General features: G+C 43.4%; 1 protein-coding gene across 2 annotated transcripts in view; it reads right to left on the reverse strand.

Moving 5' to 3' along the window:
• The window catches only part of Spn (protein phosphatase 1 regulatory subunit spinophilin), a 152822-nt gene that overhangs the window by 8369 nt on the left and 119500 nt on the right, over nucleotides 1-24953 (reverse strand). For both annotated transcript variants that reach the window (XM_075677755.1, XM_075677750.1), the window contains exons 15-17: nucleotides 16851-16963; nucleotides 11671-11847; nucleotides 4772-5013 (exon numbers count right to left, since the gene is read on the reverse strand). In XM_075677755.1, the coding sequence (XP_075533870.1) occupies nucleotides 4772-5013; nucleotides 11671-11847; nucleotides 16851-16963 (532 nt within the window). The remainder of the gene's footprint in view (nucleotides 1-4771; nucleotides 5014-11670; nucleotides 11848-16850; nucleotides 16964-24953) is intronic.

The following is a 24953-nucleotide window of genomic DNA, read 5'->3' on the forward strand; positions in this document are numbered from 1 at the left end:
CAGGTTATCTGATTGTACAAGATGCAATCGTCAACAAACTTTATTTTAACACATGGTCAGATTACTTTAACAATGCCATTAACATGTAATAAGAAAGGGCCTAAAAGACTGCCCTGCAGAACACCAGATGTGACCTAAAGACAGTTTTAGTGTTGGGTCCCCACATCCACAAGTTGTTGACAATTAGTCAGGTATGCTGCAATCCATGATACAAATAGTTCAGGAATGTCAATTTTTCTAAACTTAAATATTAGGTTATCAACTTATCATGACTGAGCTTGTCAAGAGCTTTGCCAAATATCGTAGAAGATTAAATCAATCTGACCATCATTATAAAGAGAAAAAAATAATAACTGTAACACATAAATACTAGTACACATAAATACCCAATATAGCAGTCAGATCGATAGCAGTCACCGAAGCACAATTGGTAGTGCAACAGGTGTTGTGAGGAGGTTGTGGGTTCGGATTCCATTAGCAACAAGCTATCTTTTCGTCCATTTTCATTTCCCCTTTTCTTCATTATTTCCTACATTTCAATTTCAACCACAGCTAATTTTCCCCATGCTTATCTTGGCTTCATTGTGTGTTGGCGTTAATGATATGATTAACGAAATTCGAGCCCCTATGTTTCCCTTATTCTCTCGTTCATTCGCAGCAAGGGTCTTGAATCTCGCAGCCTAGATGCCATTAGGTAGCAAACGAGGGTTTACTAGCCATGTGCCTGCTCTCCTAAGCTAACATGTTACGCGATGGCATCGGGCAAAGAAAAAAGATGTTTATCCGTCCGCGATTGCCCTGAGTGGTGCTGGCTAACACTCTCAGGGCTAGATCTAGTACACATAAATAACCAAGATAGTGGCTGGATTGATAGCCGGCGCGGCAGTACAATTGGTAGTGCAACACACGCATAATCCAGAGGTTGTGGGTTCTGCTCCCACCAGCGGCAAGTTATCTTTTTATCCACTATCATTTTCCTCCCCCCCCCCCTTCATAATTTTCTACATTTCAATTTCGACCACGGCTAATTTCCCATATGCTTTCCTTGGTTTCATTGTCTGTGGGCTTTAATGGTTGTTATAAACAAAAACGGAGCCCTTCAGTTTGCATTCTTCTCTCATTCATTCAAGTTGTCAAGAGACTTTGCAGATATAAGAGAGGTGCAAAACTGAAATTCAAGAAACTTTGCAAGAGAGTCTGTCTACTGCCAAAGGCAGACAAACGGTACGTTGTCAGATCACAAGTCTTTACATGAAGTAATATGGAGATCATTGCTCGACAGTTACTAAAGTTCACATCCCAAGCACTGAACTCAATGGTATGGGTCGTGCATGAAGTGGAAGAGGAAAATACACCCTTAAAATAAGTATTAAAACAGCGAGCAATGTCTTTTGATCTGTGATTATGGTATCATCAACGGAAATTTGTAAAATGGACCTGTTTCTTTTTTCACTAAAATAGTCCCAGAACTTATCTGGTACCATTTTGATGAAGTTTGGTAGCATTGTGAAATAATTCTTTGACCGATGTAGGACGTGCCTCAGGGTGCTTAATACTTCGGCTATAACTGAAGGTGACCTGTATTTCTTTTATCATCTTTTGACTATGCTTCAGATGAATATCTTGGGTCATCAAAGGCCTTCATAGCTCGTACATTTTCTTTTGCTTGTTTGGTATAAAATTGTTCAAACAATAACGACACAAAATCCCAGAGAGAAATGACATCAGTACCATTAAAGAAGATGATTACACGTCTCTAAGTGCTTAATTATGGATGCCTCATAGGATGCCTATGCCAAACCTGATCTTGTCTGGTTCTTAATCTATCGACAATTCTTGCCATGTAATGAATTTTTACAAATCTTTACAGCTGGTTTTGACCTAACAATGCGACTAGTGTCTCTAATACAGTGTTTGATAACCCTATCACCTTGTGCATATATTTGCGTTCTTGACTAAAAAACCGGTTAGTATACAATGCTTGTGTTTGCCCTTCTTTCACTAACCCTTTGTTCTTTTTTCTTTCTGCACTTTAGTGCTTCGTGCCGCAAAACTCACACCATGTGCATACTATCTTCATCAATCCTATGCTTGTCACTCAACAAGCTTTATTCCCTTGCTGTTTGTTGCCTTTTATACAGCCCCAAAGCAGCTTGTGTGTTTGTAATTTAGGCTGCTAATTATCAGTCTAGATAATTACTTTTGAGCCCCCACCGTTTCACTGCATTTCATAGAACAGCCTTCTTTTGCATTAAAATCTTGTAGGTACTATAATATAACATATTTTTTCCTTTGGTGCTGAACGTTTCAGTTCTGTCATTGCTATAAAATAATTAAATTATGGGGTTTTACGTGCCAAAACTATGATTTGATTATGAGGCACGCCGTAGTGGGGGACTCTGAAAAAATTTGGGCCACCAGGAGTTCTTTAACGTGCACCTAAATCTAAGTACATGGTTGTTTTTAAATTTCACCCCCGTCGAAATGTGGCCACCGTGGCCGGGATTTGATCCCATGGCCTTGTGCTTAGCAGTCCAACACCATGGCTACTAAGCAACTACGGTGGGTGTGTCTGTGCTGTCAAGAAACGCCATGAATAAGATTAGAATGGGAGTGAATATGAGTGACTTTGATGTCTCTGCAAGACTTGTACAAAGTGGAAAGGTAGCTTTGCTCACTGGCTATGCTAAGACTCCCCTGTCAGACTCCTGTCATGCTACATTTAGCACAAGTTACAATGGTTTGCAACATTCCACAGACTATGTGCAAAGGTAGGCATAGCAAATCACTTGGTCTTGATTTGAGAATCCCACATTAATATGCAAGGGTCAGCACATGTGCTGTGAACAAAAAAAAAAGGGGGGGGGGGGGGGGGGGGGGGGTCTAAGTGGCATCAATTGCTCCTTACAGAGCAATGCCTATACAGCTGAAGCTTGATACAGTTAAGCCTCGATATAACGAATTCGGTAAAATCGGCAATTTGCTTTACTATATCGAAATTTCGTTCTAATGAAATTCGAACTTTTATGCAAATAGTTACAGTCGCCAATCAATTTTTCTTACACGGAAGGGGCCGCAGAATTTTCAGAATTTTCCGAATTATCGGGAAGTAAAAAAAAAAGCAAATTTTAATGAAAAAATTAATTTTGATCAATTTGGTAGTCGGCGACGAATGATACGGTTTCATGCCACGTACACCGACGATATCTTCTCGGCGAGACGGATTAAGCGAAGCCAGTCACGCTTTCGCATATACTCCACCGCCGCGGCTGATAGAGTCGCTCGCACTGGGACGACGTTATCAGGAAAAGGCAGCAGCGGGGAGCGAATGCTTCGGTTGTTTCTCGCTCCAACGGGTCACCAAAGCTTGAGATTACGCGACCTCCAATACTAAACGCGCGGTAAGACAGCTTACATGGAGGCACGCCGTTGCGGCACACCCACTCTTTGCATACGCGGCATATTTACCTATAAAGCAGGGTGCGCGGCTGCGTATACGCTCACCGGCGCTTACAGCCATGCGAAGCCACGGCCGAGACGCGCGTGCTTGATTACGTTACCGCAAGCTCGCTCCCCTCACCCTCATTACCTTTGCTCGCGCGGGAAGGTGGCACTCGTGAAGCCACTTTCTTTCTTGCCTCACCCTCGCACACTTTCACCCGTACCTAAAGCACACAGTGTGCAGGGCGCGATAGGATCTTATCGCACTTGGAACATGATGCGGCTCCACATCAGCGGTCGCTCTTGTCGCGCGGCGCACGATTTAAGAGATGCGTTTGCAAGCAGCCGCTTGTAATGCAATCATTTGACTATCTGCATTTACGTGTTGCCTCGGTATTCCTTTGCGGCGGCATTGAAATTTCGTTGTAATGAAATCGCATATAAACACACTTCGTTATATTGAGGTTATAAATACATGGTGTTTATGGACAAGAGGTTACGAAAAGTTAAATACTTCGTTATGTCGAGCATTTCGTTATATTGAAGTTTTTTTTTATAGAGTTTTAACTGTATGACGAATTCATACATGCAACAAAAACTTTATATTTTGAATACTATCAGTGTCAAGGTTTGCGTCACGATTTCAGCAGTAAAAATTACACAGCACTACAGTCAAAACCACTGGCACATGTTGTATAGAGATCACATTAAGGGCAGAGCTGCCGCATGGAGCCATTTAGTGCTAGCAGCCACCATCCTATGGCATCATGTATACATGCAAATCACCCAGATGGCCTGCAAAAGCTAGGGTGGTAATATAACTGTTTTAGTAACTTGGTGCAGTGATTTGCAAGACAAAGATGGCCGTAGCTTTGCTATGTTCATTCCCAATAACAACATAGTGTAAATACACCAAGACAGACCAAACTCACTGCTCCATGAAACTGCAAGCATGGATGGAGTGCACACATCACAATTTCCATACTAGCATGATCAATGATGAAGCAGTACATTCTGTCCTCTACTTGACAGTCAGTGTTTTCTGCCATTGCCAGCACAAGTCACATGAAAGGATGCAAGCAAATGATGAATTCACTGTTGAACAATGATCTTTTGCTTGCCAAGATAGCGTCAGGTACATGGACTTCATTAAATTGAAAGTGTAGTAATTACTTTGTTAAACTGCAGCAAGGAATACATGATTTTAAATGCAACTAAGGTCAGTCATTTGAAGAAGTTCATTACATAACAAATTTTGATAAGTCGAGGTTTGTTATATCAAATTTCAGCTGAACATGCAAAGTGTGCAACTCAAACTCTTCTAGCTCACCTTAAGTCGGGCACTGTCCAACTGCAGCAAAGCCTCACCACCAACGCCCTGAGTGGCAAAGGTGGCTACATGTGCTTCCAGGCCCAGCACCACCAGCCACTGGCCCACTTGGGACACACTCCAGCGGTCTACAGGACCGCTCTGCCAGTGATGTGGCCGCACTTCCTCGCGCCGTTCGCGTCCACTGGATTCCCCCTGGTTGCTGCTGCTCGACCGCAAGCTGCTGCTGCTGCCACAGTCCCCTACAGTTTACACAGCCACACGTTCTCACCCAAGCTACATGAAGAGTGCACAAATGAGCATCCCATGATTCAACAGCTAGCACTTTTCAGTTAGGGTAGTCTTTAAACCCTGTTCCAGCTCACACATTAAAGGGACCCTGAAATGATTTTTACGATTTTGTACAAATGTACTGAGTCGTTAGAACAGGTTCTACTGATCATTAATTGACACGTCTAAGTGATCCGCGTAAAGCCTGTAATTTATTATAAGGTTTTAAAAATGTACATTGCTGCCAATCGCAGTAAATCACTCGGCTGAATGTTCAGTCGCCTTAACCATTTGACGTAAATTGCCCTAATGACGCTAGTAAGGCGAGCTATCTGATTGGCTGCCCAAGGCGCGTCATCGGTAATTTTTCCAACTTTATAGTGAACAAATGTTGTTCGTAATAGTTGGAACGTCAGTTGACCTTTTGAGGGTTAATGATGAAAATATACGGCGCCGCGAACAAGTCCGAAAATGGTCGATGCCGTATATTTATGGCGCCGTCTGTACATTTAAAAAGCGCGCTCATTTCCCAACTTTCTCTTTTCTGTCATGTGCTGCCGCTATGTGGGAATACAGGGAATTTTTTTTGTACACCTCCCTCTGTCGGTTTTCATTGCATGGTTTGTTTTAGCGCTAGTTCGGTCCCGCGCGTCTATATAGTACCGCCCGCGCATTGGCAGGCGGGTGGCGGCTCGGGTATTGTTTTCGCTGGCAGTTTTGGCTTCTTGCGCTTGCAAAACTGATGGCTATCTCGTTACTAATCGCTCAAAGGGCGACCACCTCTTTCTCGCTCGTTCAGTGCTCACAGGGGTGCGCATAGGAAGTATGGCGCCGGGCGTGCGTTTCTGCTGCTTTTTTTTTTTTTTTTGACACTTGCGAAAACTAATTGCCTCTGGTTGGCGATAAGATGAAGATTAGCGGAAGTGTGTCACACGTTTTGCTTTGTCGAGCACACAAACACGCAGTTTTCTTGAGTGCGCGCACCTACGCAGTTCAATTACGCTATGGAAGTACATATTAGATATTACTCGAAGATTTGAGTCTTGCAAAATATTCTCGTGTGTGCATTTTCAAGGCCTTGAACTATGTGCATAAAAATGCATCAAATTTTTAATTCTTATAAGTTTATGTCCTTTTTTATTGTTGTTATTCATGAAGAGTACATATATACCAACGAAAAATATTTTTTTCTCACCTTACGGTCACCATGGAAAAATTGCGGTGAATTTTTTTTCAAAATATGTCCCTAAGAAGAACTGAAATCTGTAATAAAAAAAAATCGACCCTGGGCGGTCGCATATGTCGAAAAAAATCAACCCTCAAAGAGTTAATTTGTTTCTATAAAAAGAAAGTAGCAGAAAAAGAATGCACAAGAACGATTTCTCACTACACTTAAGCACTTCGAACACACAGCGTTACGTGCTTCGTTTTGACGAGAGCTCCGCGGTCAGTGTCAGTCTCAGTCTTTTAGCGAGCACCATGATTCGCCTTTGTTGCATTTTGGGCTGCAAACGTAGCGACTGGCAATATGCCAAGCTGTGACATCGTGTCCCTTTGCAAGGCAGCAGACGAGCGGGGTGGCTGCAGCGCATTGGACTGTCGCTATTTGATCAGCACCAGGATTTGCCCTTTACGACTGTCACTTTACACCAGAGGATTATTTCGGGTAAACGCAAGCGCTAGGGGACTGGGCCTGGCCTTTTGACTATGCTGTTTCATGGGATGAGCAGAAGCGCAAACGTGAATGGTTTGCACAGTGCAGCTACCTGGTGGCACAGAGCTCAACTAAACACAATAGCAGTAACAAAGTGTATTCTTTGCTGCTGGTGTACATTTTACGCAAGAGTGTAATCGTTAACACACTGTTTTTCTAAATGTTTTAGTTAGAGCAATATTAGCTCTTTGTTTAGCTGGTCAAGCTATGCAACACCAGGTGGCTGGACTGTGCAGACTGATCAAGCCGCTCACATACGTCTACGCTAAAGTTTCTTCATCAGCTTGAGTTTATGCCTCCAACCCATCCGTCGAAATGCCTAGCTCGCCTGTGGTTACCGAAATACCAGACACGTTCGGCACTGTGACAGAATGCTCGCAACGCATGCTGCTTCGATAGCTCTCGCTTGGGGTCGACTGCCAAGCAGCTGGCGGAGAGTTTGGAGAGGCTTCGCGCGCGCGCTCCTAGAGAACCGGAAGTCAAAGACACGACGTGTTACCATGATGCAGAGCCAGTGAAAGCGGAGCTTAGCCCCGATCACTCGGCGAACGAGTTGAGGGGAAATTGCATGTCTATAGAGGAGGGTAACTTGTAATCGTCCGTAGCTCTCAACATGAGACGCTTCACACAAATTGTGGTATGAATGATTAACGTTAGCTGTACCCTACGAGTCTACAAAATTTGTCCGAACCGTTTCGGGGGCCCTTTAACGCAAAGTTTCTCGACATCATTTTAAACCCATGAGTTAGTATAAAGGGTTTCTTTGTAGCTTTGTGCTGCTAGTAGGTGAATGACAATTTTTTCCTTTCAGAGTGCAGACAAGCTACAGAGCACAACATGAAGATGCAGTGGTGCTGCAGTCACATTCTGTGCAAGAAAAGGGAAACAAATTAAACCGACTCTTTTGCATGAATATTCTCTGAAGGGAAGACTTACACACATGACCAAATTTCAATTAACTGCTTGGCAATGATTAGTGCTAGAAGCAGTGAAGAGTAGTGTCAATGTAGTTGTTTGCATATTTTGCCTGTACTGTACTTGTTCACAAACATGCAGCTTGCCTGTAAGTTAAGTTACTCCATGCAAACCTTTAAAGGTGCCCTGAAACTTTTATTACTAATCATAGAATGGCTTCACTGACGTCACCTCACGAACCTCCTGCCACAAAAACATTTCTAATCCTGAAAGTATAAGCGGAGTTAGAGGTATTTATCTTGCTGATTGACGCGCTGTTTTTGTCTCCAGTAGCGTGCTAAAAGCTACACAGGGGTGATGGCAAGGGGGCAAGGCTGCATGAAAACAGGGCACTTTCTTTTGTTATTTGCTTTACGACGTTACTTCTGGTTCAAGTGTGTGCGGCACTCTCTCAATGTGAGACAGGTGCTTGGGCTGCTGATATCTACGCATGACACCCCCAGAGACCACTCAGAGCACGCAATTGTTGGAGCATTTCACCAGCAAGACGGTTCGTCACAGCACCCCCCTGTGGCAGCCACGGTATCTACTCTACGCAGCATACACAGCTAAATGCAAACGTCATGCATATAGTGGAACATGGAACATTTGCTATGTGCACAGTAGGGTCAGAGTGTGCACTCACGCTCATGCGCTCCAGTCTGGCCATGCTACGTGATGTGGACTGGCTTTGTCCTGCACCAGCTTGACCAACAGATAGTAGCCAAATCGAAATTGCACGTTTTGAAGTGCTATCAATAGGTCAATACAAAGAGATGTCTACCAAGGCATCTAGCCAGGAATAAGTGCACGCTGCCGCTGCCTAGGCGTGCACACGCAAGCAAGCATATGTCTGGCCTTGGGAGATGATGATATGCATTAGTGAGTACTGTCATACCAGACTGAGTACGAAACATGTGACCAACTCGGGCACGTAATGTTTGAAAGAGCACTCATGTAGTACACAGGGTGTGCCCTCATATGATTGGAGGAGAAAACACAGCATGAAGCAGACGACCATGGAATGAGACCAGAAGAGCAAAGATTAAATACCTTTTTGGTTTTTTAATATTGCAGACATGTATTCTTCACTTAAATCAAAATTAGGAATAATAGTATTATTGAAAATGTTCTTGCAATCACGAAATCCGCCAATACCTGTTGGACCCACTTACCTGCTCGCAAGCTGGCTGCTTAACAACATTGCGAAGGAGAGAGCCGGCGATTTTTTTACTGTTTTTGAGAAGAGATTGTCAATTTACTGCTGCATGCACAGCAATATTTGGCTCACATGTTCACAGAAGCCTCATCTACAGATTGGCAATGTTTTCTTACTATGATCAAAAAGTGTTTCAGGGTCCCTTAAATTACAACCTAGAGGGCTCAGTCAGTATCATTCTGCATTCCTTTGATACATGGAGCTTAATGCTGGCACATGCAGGGTAAAAGGTGTTGCGGAGCTGCATGGCATATCGCGAGAAATTATAGGCACCAAAAACCTGCCTTACAGTTATATTCGAGGACACAAATTACAATGCCCATGTCACACATGATTGCATGCAGCAGCACAAATAGCACACATTAAAGTCTGTAGTCGTGTGCAAGTACCTAACAAGCATCAGCTATGGTACTTATGGTACATTTGAAAGCATTTGAAAACAATATTAAATAATTTGCAGCTAATCTAAGCCTAAATTTTCATGGAGAACAAGTTCCAAGTGCTCGGAAACAAGCCTCCATGTGCAGTATGGAAATACCTAGGGGAAACACACACTGCAGGAAAACTCCCAGGTGCTTGATTCAGTTCTCAATGATTGTTTTGTGTGCACCTTGTCTATGGAATGTTTGTGAAGAAGTCACTACCAGCATCTTCGCACCTTGCCAGCATTGATTTGTATTGGTTACCGCAAATAATTGTAAGAATGCCATGTGCCACCCACCATCATACATTTTCTACATTTAATGCAATCTTTCTATGAGTACCAGGCTCGTGCCTGTCTGTCATAAAATGTGGGTTGCCAGATAAATGGGGGATACATAATCAGTTTTACACTGTAACAAAAGCTTTGGGGAGCACAAGAAGAGATGTGGCAAGGCCATCTGAAATTCAGGCATTAAGTCACTGCAGGCATTATGGAATGCTTATCAGCATGCTGCATGATATTGTTGAAAATTATCAGTGAAATACAATTTGGCAGGGACCAATGCAAGTAGCCTACTAAGCATTTCTAATATCAGCATGACAGTGTATATGCTTTCACACAACCTTAAAGGCACTAAAAGCAACTGCCAAAAATTTGATGGATTTTAATATGTAGATGTAGATGTACTGTAGTATACTACTTAGCAGCATCAAGTTTCATTCTGGAGGAATCCACCATGTCAGAGAGGGTTTTAAGATGTTGATAGCACTGAGGACACAACTGCATGACCACAGTTCCAACCAGTACAACATAGGCTTTCAATGTACAGCATAGGCCACTTATAATATAAAGCAGCAGGAGCCTCGAATTTTTGAGCTATAAGAGATACCGCACTATAACCAAACAACATTTCTCAAAAGCTGTGCACGTGAAAAACACGTAAATCAAGCAGCTGCGTGTGTCTGGGAATCAAAGCATACGACCAAGATGTGCCCTAATTTTCATTGGCAAGGAGGTTCCTCCACTTCGCAAGTGCTGTACAACCACTGCAATGCATTTCGCTGACTCTGCACCAAAACAGCAAGTTTGGTTGGCAATTCCCAAGAGGACGGTGCTGGTTAGGCCTAGACGGCAGGGGTGACAGGCGATGCCGTCGCGGGAAGCTTGTCCTTCATATATTTTTGTAACCAAAGATGAATACACTGAGATCTGGCACAAGATCATGTGCACAGGCTAAAGTGATGGCAGCGCGCGTGAAGTGGGATTCGCAGGCAATCAGCCAGACACTACTGCAAAGGCATATAGCAATAGTTTTTATGTGTGCATACTGATAGGAGTGGCGAAAGCTTGCACGTGGACAACGTTCCGAACTGATGAATTTGCAGAACAGAGAGCGCCACAAATTCAAGATCGCAGGCACCAAATCTGCCTGTCGCTATGATATGCATCGCGACAGGCGAACACAAAACACATTCATGGCCTTGACCGATTTTTCTGTGGTGATGAACTTCACCGTTGAAATTAGTTTTTCCAGCCTGCCCGATAATTAAGACATTTCTGAGACCCAGTAAATGTCCAAAAATATTAGTTGGCAACTGCATTTACTTTCTGAACACAAACTGGAGAGCCAAAGAGCGACAATGTATGTGCATTTGGTGTAGACCGCGCGTCGCTGACATGCGCTCAGACCAAAAGGCTTCTTGGTCACCTCAGAAACTCCCACGTGCCCACTGAGCCAGCACGTTACCGCCACATTTTTTTTTTCTCTGTTCCTTCTTTGTTTGCTCGTATCGTGTCTCCTCCGCCTCTTCTGCATCACCCTCATCGCTCTATCCTTGGCCGGAGCACCTAGTTAAGAAGTGCATTCACTGCCTCACTTGTCTGCAGGATTTTCTGGCAACCGCATTAAAACTAGTATTTCATCTTGCACTGCTCCACTATAAGCGATACGCATGTAGCACATTAAGTTCTATGGGAAGATAAACAGGAGTCAGAAATGACCGCATTATATCCAGTCCTGCACTATAAGTGGTTACATTATAAGTGGTCCGAGCTGTACTTGTTTTGTACTGATTTAAGTCTTTATAGTTCACACTCATATTGCAGGTTATACAAAAAGAAAGTTGTGTAAAAATACACACTAACAACAAAGCATACATACTAATTTTTCAACATCTCTCATGCACTTGAACAGCTGAAGGCATGGAAATTACAATAGAAGCACAATACAGAGAACATGAGGCGAACATGAACAGTTCGTAACACCACAAAACATCTTTTAAATCACCAATATAGAATGCACACAGCAAATCACTTACGAGGCAAACTGCCATCAATCTTCTTATGAGTGAGCAGGGTAACTTTCTGAGCATGAGGTGGTGGTGTGGGGACCGGTGAGAGGCTCTGCTGGGAGTCTGTTGGTGATGAGAGTGAGGAGACTCGCCTTCCAGGTGGGCTGTCCAAGGAGCCCAGGGACCCAGAGCTCTCAGTGTGCCCTGCCACATCAAACAGTTATGCTAGGTTTTAGAGACACTAAAGAAAAACACGGTAGAATGCTGCTGAAATGTTGCTGGTTGTTATATTTTCCTGGCTCCTATGTGGTATTTGTGTGGTCTAGGCAAATGGCTTTTAAATTCCTGGCTCTCAGATTTGCCTGCCCCTTGCGCATTTTTCCATGATCCCGTAAAAAATGTATAGAAAGGATCTGCTGTATTAACGCAAGCTCAGATCAACGAAAGTGAAGTACGGGTGGCAACTCCAGCTCTGAATTCTCCAAGCACATTACTGTGATGTCACAATTTTAATTATAATCGGCCACGATCAGCTATTGTATTAAAAGAAAGCATGTTCTGTTTGCAAATAAAGGACAATTCAAGTGCATCTTTCGTAGGGACTTCCTACAGGGATAAAAACACAAGACACAAAAAAATAACATGCAAACACTCATGTTATGATATAACTATAGCAAGTTCAGTCTTCAATGGCAATTTTGTGCACTACTGGCTAGTTTTTTTCTGTGAAAACGAACCACAAGAGAATAAGAGGTACCATAAGAAGCCAACAAACATTGACACCAAGAACAACATTAGGGAAATTACTTGTATTTGCTTAATGAATTAAATAAATGATAAATTAATGGAAATGAAAGTAGATGAAAAAACAACTTGTCGCAGCTGGGGAACGATCCCACGTCTTTGCATTACGCGTGCGATTCTCTGCCAATTGAACTACCGCGGTGCCGTTTTCCCATCTACTTTCTCGGGTATTAATGTTTCCTACTAGAACGCTGGGAGTTTACGCCAGCACCACCACTCACAAACCAAGGCTGCGGATGTGGAACACCCTTTCTGCCACAGGCGTCACGAGTACGCGATTTTTTTGGGGTGAAGGCAACAATGTTGCCCGATTGTTGCCACATCCGCCGCCAAGGTTTGTGAGTGGTGGTGCTGGCTAACACTCCCAAAGTTATTTCTTGTAAAACATAAATAGCACATAAATAGCATAAATAAACATAAACACTCCAGCACTGTCATATACACTACAGTTGGCCACTACAGTTGCATGTAGCTGTATCTGCTGTGTAAATACCGCGGCCGTCACAGAGTGCCATGACGAGCCTGCTTGCTGAGCTTGCTGTGGCCAATCACGTGCTCGATCTGTGAGGTGGCTCCAGGACTGTGGGGTGCTGGCCCAATCGCCAACATCTGACTAGAACAGGCCATCTGTTTCCCAAGTTTGTCGTCATCTTGCCATCATAGTCAAAGCTCACAACGTTAGGAATTCTTTCGACACGATTTTGATGTAATAGTTCTGCAGAAACCTGTAAGGAACCTGTATGGGTTTCCTTTGTAGCAATTGTTACAATTGGGTGGATGGCTCATTTCCCCTTAATTACTTCTCTCCACTTGCGGGTTTCTGCAGAACTATTACGTCATAACCTTGCCTTTGCTCCAAGTTATAGACAAATTCGACTTTGCCCTGCTATCTGCTAGCTGCCTGGTTAGGTCAGATGGTAGAGTGGCTGCCGTGGGAATGTGGTGGTCCCAGGTTCGAGTCCTGGACCAGTATGAATTTTTCTTCAACTGCGAGGCTTTTCTTACGAGGAACCCGTATGGGTTTCCTTTGTCTACAATTCGGTGGATGTCTCATTTTCTCTTTCAACACGAGTCCGAAGTGCGGCATCCATTGGTTAAAAAAATTGCATATATAACACAGTGTTTGCAGCGTACCTGCAGGCAGTGGCCAGCAAAATCGAACACACCACGCCTGCGACACTTAAATCACCTAAAATTTGCCCCTATAATTAGTTTGGTGCACTGAACATGGCCCACAGCAGCGCGGTGATCAGCTACTGCCGCAATGCAAGCGCACATGTGCTCACTCACTGAGCACATGTGCGCTTTGTATTTGGCAAAGGTGCAAACTTAGCACGCTTGCTTCAGTGCACCCAAACTGTAAGTTAGTGCTGAGCGCTGCCAGTCATACTGTCTGCGCCTAAACTGTATACAGTTAACTCTTAGTTGTACGAACATCGGTTTAACGAATATTTCAGAACAACGAACTTTTAAAAAATCCCCAGCGGTTTTCCTATGCATTCTATTAAAAAAATTTCTGAATAGCTAATATTTCAGTTGAACAAACTTGAAGCTCCTTGTGGACAGTAACACTGGCTACATTCAGAAACTGCTGGCATAAATCAGGCCTTTCCCCACTGTGCAGTGAAGGCGAGCAAGAAGAACAGCGCGATGAGGTGATCGACCCGTGGATGCGGACAGCGGTCTGTTACCAGACCAGCTGGATGTTAACAGCAACACTTCGTTTGAAGACTATGTGCAATGACAGTGAGTTCGTTACCTGCGCTGAACTTGAAAATTTGGAACTTGAAATTTCAGGAAATTGTTTTCAGTGTTTGCCCCAAAGAAGAGTGCAACAAGAAAGATGCAATGGCAGAGACAGATTCAAATACCATATTTTCCAGTCCATAAGTCACACCACCATTAGAATGTCAGTTTTTCCGGAAAAGGAAACGTACATAAGTTAACAAGGCTGATTCTTGGGCTAGTTGGTACGGTTTATTCTTAACGACAAAGCCTTTAGCGCAATTCAAAAAGACAGGGATGTGAAAGAGAAACAGGGCGTAAGTCATAAGTACATAAGTCACACCTGTTTATTCGGTAAGCAATTTAAATAAAATACAGTGATGTTTCACTTCGTGAACATGGGTTATGCGCAAGCAATAGTATGAACACTCCAGGCACATTTCTGCCATCGTGGTTGCCGCAATGCTCCGTATAAAGTCCAAGGGTGATAACATCGTCCCTGCGTGCCCTATGCTGTATGTGCAAGCGAAAGCGTGTGATGGTGAGCCAAATCACGCACAAGAGAAGAAAGCAGGAAGGCAGTGCAGGAGGGAGGGGGGCCGCTTGTACTCTGGTACAAACTTCATGGTTTTTGCAGAGGGACGCGCCATATTTTGAAAGTGATCTGCAGATGCAACGACGTCGGAGTTGGTCGACTCGCGGTCGGCCTGCCACCACTTGCGTTGCTGCTCTGTCCTTGTCGCACGGTGCTCGGCAACTCGATCACAAGAAGAACCCAGTAACTCCATATTGTACCGTCAACCCATAGCAATGCCAGAGGAGATCAACCCAGCACGTTTCGCGTGGCCATAGCATCCAATCTGATTTTGGTGGCAGTTTCTCAGAAAAAAAAACGTATAAAGTCGCACTGTTCTATAAGTCGCACCAACGAAAAATTCAGAAAAAAATCTCAACTCGTACACTGGAAAATATGGTACTGTAATTTTATCAGAGGCTGTAGGATGCCTTGGAAAGTTGCAAGACTTCGTGCCTCAGCAACAATCTGTGCCAGAGGAAGGGCACAAGAACAGACTCTCTGGACAGCTGTGTTACTTGTGCTTTAAGAGCACCAGTGCAAATTATAGATATTTTTTTCAAGATGAGATAGGCAGCAACATGACTTAAGCACTTTGTATATATTGATGTACATAACTCCATAAATTGCATTTCACACTTCTGACTCGCTGTCTGCTGTGCCCTATGGTGTTCTATAGTCTAGTGAATATTCAGTTAAGTGAACTATTTCCTTGGGTCCCTTGAAGTTCACTCAAGTGAGAGTTCACTGTAGCGTTGAGCTTTTGCCATGTAACTACACGGCACATGGTGCACGTCCATGTTACGCTGGACCATATCCGCATCTTTAGCCGATGTGCGCGTTGCCGTCGTACTTGTACAGGAGAACATAAGGACGATGTTTTGTTTGACCCTCGGAAATTGTGTGATTGCAGTAGAGATAAGGACGAAAGGAAATGTGCTACTCATTCCATTTGGCGCAAGAAAACTCAGCTGCGTGTAGCTATCTAGTACACAGCTAAGGAATAAGACACCTGTGAAGATACCGTGAACTGAACCGTAAGTTCAGGGATAGCTTCCGAGTTTGGCCCGCCATAGGCACCAAAATCTGAAGTAGTGGTGTCTTTGTGAACAACAAATCAAATTTGAATTGCATGTAATGGTGAAGTTCAGTAAGCAGCGTGTTGTGGACAAGCCCCGCATCACTGCAGCCTTCGCAGTGCAAGGCATTGAAGGAGCGGGAGCGGCATGGGGAGTCATAGGCTATCTTTGATTGCAAATAACTCCGCTTCTGCTGAACATATTGAAGTACTTTTTGCTGCAAAGTATTTCTGAAATAGTCTATTTTAACTTCAAATGCATTTATTGACTTCGATGAAAAGTGGTTCAGGGCCCCTATAGAGAAAACTAAACTTCGGAAGATACTACTTAAAGACATGAAAACGGAGATATCATTTTATTTTGCTCAGCATATATGTAACCGATTTTGACAAGATTTATGAATTTAAAAGAAAATGTTACTGACTGTAGGGAGCAGTTTTTTTAGAGCGTTACTTTAACAAGGTCTGAGAAAAATCAGGAAAAAAGAAAGCAAGAAGCATCAACCTTGCAACTGTAACTCAGTAATAAGAAATGATGCCACAATTTTGCAAACCCTATCTACATGTATTCACACACTTAAAAAGAACAAAATTTATATACCTTACTCTGAAATATATTGCTAATTTGTGAGCAGGACTGTTTCAAAACTCATGCAAAGCAATAATTTCATGCAAGCTGTAAACTAATATACATCATATCTGCCCTCTTTAGATGACCTGACAGAGCTTACAGAATTATATCTTTTTTTTGGCACAATGTTACGAAATAGTAAGCTTATTGCTCCAACATTTTTTAAATTCACAAATTTTCAGCAATTAAGACAAATCTGAGGTGCTAAATAAAAATTCTGCTTCCTAGAGTCAATGGAATTGAGCTTCATTTAAAATGGGTCAGTGGCTGTCTAATAAGAGTATGTATTTCCATGTTTCACACGATTACTTGAATAAGGAAATTGGAGTTAGTCTCCAGCTAAAGCTTCTTAACACCACTGTCAGACTAGCTCAGTAATAACAGCGTGTACTCACCCCTATTTTGCCACTGAAGAACAGCTGACTTAAAGTCATCGCCAAGCTGCTGGGACAGAGGTCTAGTAGGTGAAGAGTCTGATGCGTTGCTTGTGTCAGATAAATGTGATGAGCTGAAATAAAAAGGTTTACCTGAAGCATTCATCAATGACAAATTGTCAAATCCTACTTCCACACACCTGCAAATTAATTTGCTTATGGTACTTCAAGGCTCCCACAATGGAGACATGAGGAGTTCTGCTGTATGAATGAGGATATGTTTTATCGGCATACACAGTTGACTTCAGTTAATTCAATCTTGAAGGGACTGATGGAACTGATTTAATTATCTGGCGGGTCAAATTAAAAAGAGGCAGAAGAAAATGTCTACACAAACCGCTGCGCTTCATATGTCAGCAGTTATTTAGTGCCCGAGTATAATGCACCCCTTAATCTAATTCATGCCCAGTAATTATGGGTTCATAAAAAAAAAGAACAATGCACACCCAAATAGAATGCGCAACTAAATTTATAATACGCATGTTTGCACACACTCATAAATTAAGCATGCCTCTGATTCCGGTAATCAGAAATGCAGGGGTGGGCAAGTATCACATTTACAATTTCAAAGTGAATTCAAATAACAAAAGTTAAAAAGTGAATCGAATCAAATATTTTTCGAACACAAATAAAGGGGAACCCCAGTTATACGTCCCCCGGTTTTGCGATGACCCGGGTTTTACGGTGGACTAGCGCAGTCCCGGCGAAGTCCACATAGAAGCAATGCATTAAAAACCCCGGTTAACCGACGCAATTTTATGCCTGACCCGCGTTATACGACGACCCTAGCGAAACACGGGACGGAACGGCAGACGAATGAAAAGTGCCGCGGGTCTCTTTCCTCGCTATGTCTCTCCGCATGCGGAGCGCTCGACACCGCTCAACCGGTTCCCTCCAGCGCAGCTTTCTTCCTTGCCTCGTCTCATCATTCGTATCTCTCTCTCCCACCAGCAGTCACCCGCGACGCTCGCTGTGCTGAAATAGCGCTTCTTCACAATCACTTTCTCCCTCTCTTCTCAGCATCGCCGCCTTTCGTCGCGTTGGGGAAGCATTTCTCTCCTTCCAGTTTCCCAGCAGCAGATCGCCAAAGAGGTAGCGTAGAGAGGCCTAGGTTTATCACACATGTTCTTCGTCGTAATCCTAGCAGTCAGCTAGGATTACGAGTTGTGTAGAGCAGATTACAGATTCGAGTTGTGTGGAGCAACGCGACGCACGATGTCCCGAAAGCAGACAGTTCTGTCGCTCGGCAATAAGCTGAACATTACCGAGGAAGCGGAAAAGCGACATGGAGCCACGAAAGCCAGCATTGCCCAGGACTTCGCTTAAGATGATCCAGGCAAACAAAGCAGTGATATTGCAGAATGCCAACAAGTTCGGGCTCAAGCGGAAAGCGTCAAAAAAAGGACAGCATGAGAAGTTAGAAAAAGTTCTCATCGATGGCTGCATCAAGCACGGAGCTCTGCGATCAATGTTGACGGCGCCATTCTAAAGGAAAAGGCGGACGTTGTGGCATTGTTTCTGGGCATCGAAGACTTTCAGGCATCGAACGGGTGACTGGATTGCTTTAAAAAATGAAACAGCATTGTGTACAGCCGCTCCTGTCGAGAAGGCACTTCCGTGGACATTTCAATGGTGAATGAGTGGATGGAGTCGCTACCGGAGATGATTGCTGCATACGAGCCCTGCGACGTTTTCAACGCCGATGAGACCGATATTTTTTACCATATGCTACCCGAGCAGACCCTTGCGTTTAAGGGTGACAGCTGTCATGGTGGCGAGCATAGTCAAGAGCGTGTAACGGCACTATTCTGTACTAACGAGGATGGTTCCAAGAGGCTGCCCGTGTTTGTTGTTGCAAAGTTTGCAAAGCCACGGTGCTTTAAGAACTTGAAGACGCTGCCGTGCAGCTACAAATTCAACAAACGGCATGGATGACATCTTCGCTCTTCAGCAATTTTTTACAGCAGCTGGATAACAAAATGGGTGCTAAGGCGAGGAAAATATTGCTTTTCGTGGACAATGCACCGTGCCACCCACCCAATACGTCCAGCCTGAGGAACATGAAAACTGTTTTTTTTTCCGCCCAACTGCACAAGCCGGCTGCAGCTGCTGTATGCCGGCATCATTAAGTGTGTCAAGCAAGGGTACCGGAAGCTGTTAGTGCAGCGTCGACTGGCGGCCAAGGAGCGCAGCGAGTCGGAAAAAAGGATCACTGTGCTCGACGCCATGCATTTTATTGCCAGTTCGTGGAATGCAGTGTCGCGAAGCACAATCGCTAACTCGTTCAAGCAGTGTGGCTTTAAGCGAGAGTGCCCCTCAGACACGTTCAAGCGTTGCCAAGTGTCTTTTTGTCGGTGCATATGTTCTTTTGCCGTCAATGCTCACTTTGTCTCCTTGCTTCTTGTCTGTCAGGCGACATAGAGTTAAATCCTTATCCTCCTCCGTCCCTTGACTCTATTGCCACGCTTAGAACTTGCACAAAATTCCCTTCTGTCTGAACTTGCATTGATTCGCGCTTCCCAGTCGAATTTCCAAAGCTTGGTCTCGAAAAAAATTGTCGCAACGAGTCAGTGCAATGATGTCAGTCTAACGCCTAATTCAAACTCATAATAATATATGGGGTTTTACGTGCCAAAACCACATTCTGATTATGAGGCACGCCGTAGTGGGGGACTCCGGAAATTTTGACCACCTGGGGTTCTTTAACGTGCACCTAAATCTAAGTACGCCTAATTCAAACTCAGATATTCACAGCCTTTCATCTGAAATTCGAATCCTCAAAAAAAAGATGTCACGATTCCAAAAACCGACTTCAGCGAAATAACCTGCTGTTCTTCGGACTGCCCGATACGGCGGATGTAACATGGGAGCAATCTGAAACGGCCGTGATTTCTTTCTGCTCAGATAAGTTAAGCATATCAATCGATTCCGCCAACATTGAAAGAGCGCATCGCTTAGGCCGATTTAAGCAAGGGAAACAACGGCCAAGAATAGTCAAATTTTCGCATTTTAAAGATCAATGCGAAATCCTTTCTGCTAGCTCTAAGCTGAAGGAAACTGACTTTTCAATCCGTGAAGATTTTTAAGCGCGTGTGCGTACAGCTCAAAAGAAACTTCGTGCGTTCGGCAAAGAAAGTGGCTTAAAATACAAAGTATGGTATGATAAGTTAACCATGGGCGATAAGCAATTCGTCTACAATGCTGATACAGATTCCGTGGTAGAGCATGGGTCATAGCGGTCACTATCTATTTCAAGGCTCCCCTCCCACCGTCAGCCACTTTCGCCTCCGTCACGCCCACATGTTTGTGAAACTATGGCTTTTGTTTTAGCAAACATTCGTAGCTATCTTCCCAAGAGAGAGTCAGTGGAAGCTTTTCTTGATGATAACAGCACCAATATCGCTATATTTACAGAATCGTGGCTCTCCGAAAATATCCTAGACAAGGAACTGCTTGACAACAATAAACCGCTTTTCATCTAGACATGACAGGGTTTCGCGCAGGGGTGGGGGTTTTAGCCTTTATTAAAACCATCCTTAATTCTTCTCTTCTTAAGACTCATTCCTGCCATGAAATTCTTTGTGTCAGAATTACTCTTTCCACAAGCACATGCATAGTTATTGCATGTTATTGCCCTCCTGACAGTGACAACTCCTTTACTACTGATATTTAGTCGGTTCTGCTCTATCTTAATACTCGTTTTCCTAAAGCCAATTACATCCTCTGCAGTGACTAATTTCCCTGACATTGACTAGGGAAACTTGTGCGCATTTTCTTGTCAATCCAAAGATTTCCTTGACGTTTGTCATGACATTCAACCTCAGCCAAACCGTAAACTTTCCTACACGTGACAGTAACACCCCTGATTTAGTCTTTACGTCCAGCCCTGAACTCATCCAATCCATATTGAGCATTGACGGTTTCAGTGACCACAACACAGTTATTTTCAACCTATGACTTCCGTTTCCCCAACGACAGCGCCCTGTTAAGTTCATTCGCGATTTTAAAAAGGGAGACTTCGCCCGTATCAACTCAGAGCTTGAGAACTTCTTTTTTCATTTCATTCAATCCGCATCCAACAGGTCTGTCGAAGAAAACTGGCTAGCTTTCAAAAATAAACTTTCAGAACTGGTCGAAACCTATGTTCCGCTGATATGCATTCGCGGCAACTCCAACAAGCCCTGGTATTCTAACTCCTTAAGGAGGCTTTCTCAAAAGAAAAAGCGTCTTTTTCGTGAAGCTAAAGGAACTGCGCTGGTTTATAAATGGAAGAAATATTTTGCGTGCCTACAGGATTATACGCGCCTCCTAAGGTGCACAAAAAGAAAGTTTTTCCAAAATGATCTGTATGGCATTCTACAAACAAACCCAAAGAAATTCTGGCGGATGTTATCACCCAAATCAAGCAACACTTATTGCATTACCCTTTTATATCCGGATGGTTCACAAATGCCTCCAGAACTTTGATCTGATGTCATGAACTTTTATTTTACATCAGTCTTCACACATGAGCCTGCCTGGAATACACCACACCAAAAATTTTTTAACTTTCCTGCAATGGCCCCTATCAACATCACTACTGCTGGCATTTGTGCTCTGATAGACAAACTAAACTTGTCCAGTGCCACCGGGCCAGACAATATCACTGCGAAGATATTAAAACCTACAAAAAAAATGTATCTTCTCATTTTCTAAAAATAATCTTTGATCAATCTCTTGCGAACAGTTCTATACCTAGTGACTGAAAAATTAAAGTTGTTCCTGTGTTCAAGGCTGGCAGACGAAGCGACCCGTCGAATTATCGTCCTATTTCATTAACTTGCATACCATGTAAATTTCTTGAGCATATTATATACTCGCATATTGCATCCCACCTGAATTCCAACTCCTCCTCCTCCAAAAATCAGCATGGCTTTAGTCATGGCTATTCATGTGAATCAGTTATTTGAGTTTACCATGGACCTTCACTTAAACCTTGATTCTTTGTTCCAAACCAATGTCATCTATCTTGATTTTTTCAAAGCATTCGCCACATCAACGTCTTATGTCCAAACTTTCAGGTCTTCACCTTCACCCACTTGTTTTAGAATGGATTCACAACTTTCTCACAGCTCGCTCTCAGTTCACCATAATAGGCGGACTTCCTTCAAATTCTACTTGCGTCCCCTCCGGAGTACCACAGGGGTCTGCGTTGGGTCCGCTTCTCTTCTTAATTTTTATTAACGACCTCCCACTCAACATCTCATCCACCCTCCACCTTTTCGCAGATGATTGCATTATCTACCGGCATATAAATACCAAAGACGATCAAGCTGCCCTCCAGAACGATCTTAAGCTTATTGAAAATTGGTGCACATTGTGGATGATGGAACTAAATACTATGAACTGCAGCTTTATGCAAATTTCCCGGAATCGCTCTAATTTAACTTATCCTTACTCTTTATTTTCTGAGGACCTATTGCAGGTAGAATCTTATCGTTACCTTGGCATCACAATCAATAGCAAATTATCTTGGGTTGATCATATTACAAAAATCACAGCCGATGCTTCACGTACACTTGGTTTTATCAGAAGATCACTTCCCACTTCCCCCGCTAACATAAGAAAACTGGCATATGAAACTTTTGTCCACAGTAGGCTTGAATATGCATCCGCGATCTGGAGTCCTGATCAGTCCTACTTAATTAACATGCTTGAATCTGTCCAGAACCATGCAGCACGCTTCATATCATCGACATACGACTTTCATTCCAGCGTAAGCTCCATTAAATCATCACTTGGCCTCACTTCCTTAGCTCTCAGACAGAAAGTTGCGCGCCTGTGTTTATTCCATAAGTTATATTTCAATTTCCCCTATATGCGTGGTTCCCTTATATCTCCTCCCATTCGTACATCGCGCCGCCTATTCAATTCAAATAGCGTCCAACGACTTTATAGCTCCACTAATGATTTTAACAAGTCCTTCCCGACCGCAATCGAAGAAAGGAACTTGCTGCCCGATTCACTAACTAATGAGCACGACGTGACAAGGTTTAAGGCAACGTTGTTAAATCATCTGGGTTGACAAGTTCTTTTTGCTCCGATTTGTGTTTCATATGAAATTTTATCCTTTTTCCTGTATTGAGTTTTTTTTTTCTTCCCCTGTAACCATTGTGTACTCGCCCTGCTGCCCTAACCATTCGCCGATGTGTGTGGCGCTTGTGGCATAAAGGCAATATTGACAAGCACTGTTTTAACTATCGCATTCTTTACTTCTTTTTATGTCCCTGTGTTGCATTGTTATATTTTTATGACCTTTGTTTTTATTATCTACCTTGTATACGCTCCCCCTTTATGTAATACCCCGACAGGGACCTTTAAGGGACAATAAATGATGATGATAATGAGCCTCCTCTGCTGGGGATGCAACAACCTCGAAGCCGCTCAAGGCCAATGCAGGCTTCGCTGACGACGATTTCGAGGGTATAAATCCCTTTACTGCACCTTGTTGCATTTACACAACATTCTGATGAACGACGTTAAAAACCGAAGCAAAGTCAGTTTGGAGCTGCCTGTACACGTTGTTGCATATCCGCAACATTGGTCTGTAAAACGCGCCACCTTGTGCTGCAATCTGTGCTAATCCTTCGCATCTTCTAGCAAAACAAACGTGGCAGAGGCTGCGTGCGCCCGCAAGCAGTTATATAGGTAAGTTTTACAAATTGTAAATGTATTTCTCCATAAGACAAAGCGAAAAAAAAATTCTTACGCTATGCTCCACATCCTTCTGACTCTGTAGGTACAAAAAACATTGTCATTTCGGAATAGTTTGTTCCTGGCGACAGAACATTGCTATGTTGCACAAATGCAACAATGTGTACATAGTTTATTTTCTTCGGAAAAGTGAAATGGCTCCGAAACGCTGGTATGGCTCAGCAATTCCTCCTGATAGTGAAGGCAGTGACTATTCAATTAGTCACGATAGCCACGAGTGTAAGTCCGTTTCGATTCAATATGTGGACAAGATGTTCTCTGGTCAAATTTCCTTTTTTCTTTTCAAGAGTACGCTGTGCCTCCGCACGTTGCCGTGTCACGTCGTCACGGGCGCAGCTTTACGTCTGTGCTTCGATGTTCTACATATTGACAATAACCCGAAAACACTGCATTGTTTTCTGGCTGCACGGGAATCTGCGTGACGTACTGCACGAAGTGTGGGAACCACCTGTGCTGCACAAGCATGTACAAGTGCTTCTTTTTGTTCCACACTAAATCATAGGTGCACCAATGATTGTCTCGTGCAAATAAGCATCTGAGTATGAATCGCACTAAATCTATCTTTTACTTTCAACTTCTTTATTTGCATATTGTTGCAAATATGCAACATACCCTTTTTCTGCAAATTGAAACCACAGACATTCGCTAAAGTAAGTTTCGATGGGAGTACAGGTACTGTTATGCTTCCCTACAACTCCATGAATAATATTTTGAGGAAGCAAAAAATTGTGCAGTAAAGGGTTAAACCTCACCACGACCTTCGCCGTATATGTGGAGGCCGACGGCAACGTTATGATCTGCGGCGAGGTGTCGCTGGATGATGCCATCGAGGAAGCTTTGCCTAGAGCCGACACTGCTGCGACATCGGACGAGGACAACGACGACGCCACAGATTCCGTGCCAGTGTTTACTACATTCTCCGAGGAGCTACGGCGCATAGATGGCATCCGGAACTTCATCTGTTCACGCGACGCTGCAGAGGACCTCCTTTTGGACGTTGCCTAACTCGAGCGAAAGCTCTTGGTTCACGGATCAAACAAGGTACAAAAGAAACTTACCAACTTTTTTAAAGTTCGCGTCAGCTGGCGGGAATCACAACAGTGGGCAGTGGAGTGCCGTAAAGGTTCGTTTGAATAAAGCATGATTGATAGCTGTACTGCAGCATTATTTTTATCACATTTACTTTTTTCGTAATTTGGGTTTCCAAGCCCTGCAGAGTATGTTAGCAGTTTACCTTGAAGTATCTCGTAAATCCGTCACGCGAAATAAGTAGTATTTTTATAGGTATTATTTATGTTTGGATTTTGCGAC

The sequence above is a fragment of the Dermacentor variabilis genome, chromosome 1 (genome assembly GCF_050947875.1).
Source record: "Dermacentor variabilis isolate Ectoservices chromosome 1, ASM5094787v1, whole genome shotgun sequence".
Classification (NCBI taxonomy): Eukaryota; Metazoa; Arthropoda; class Arachnida; order Ixodida; family Ixodidae; genus Dermacentor; species Dermacentor variabilis.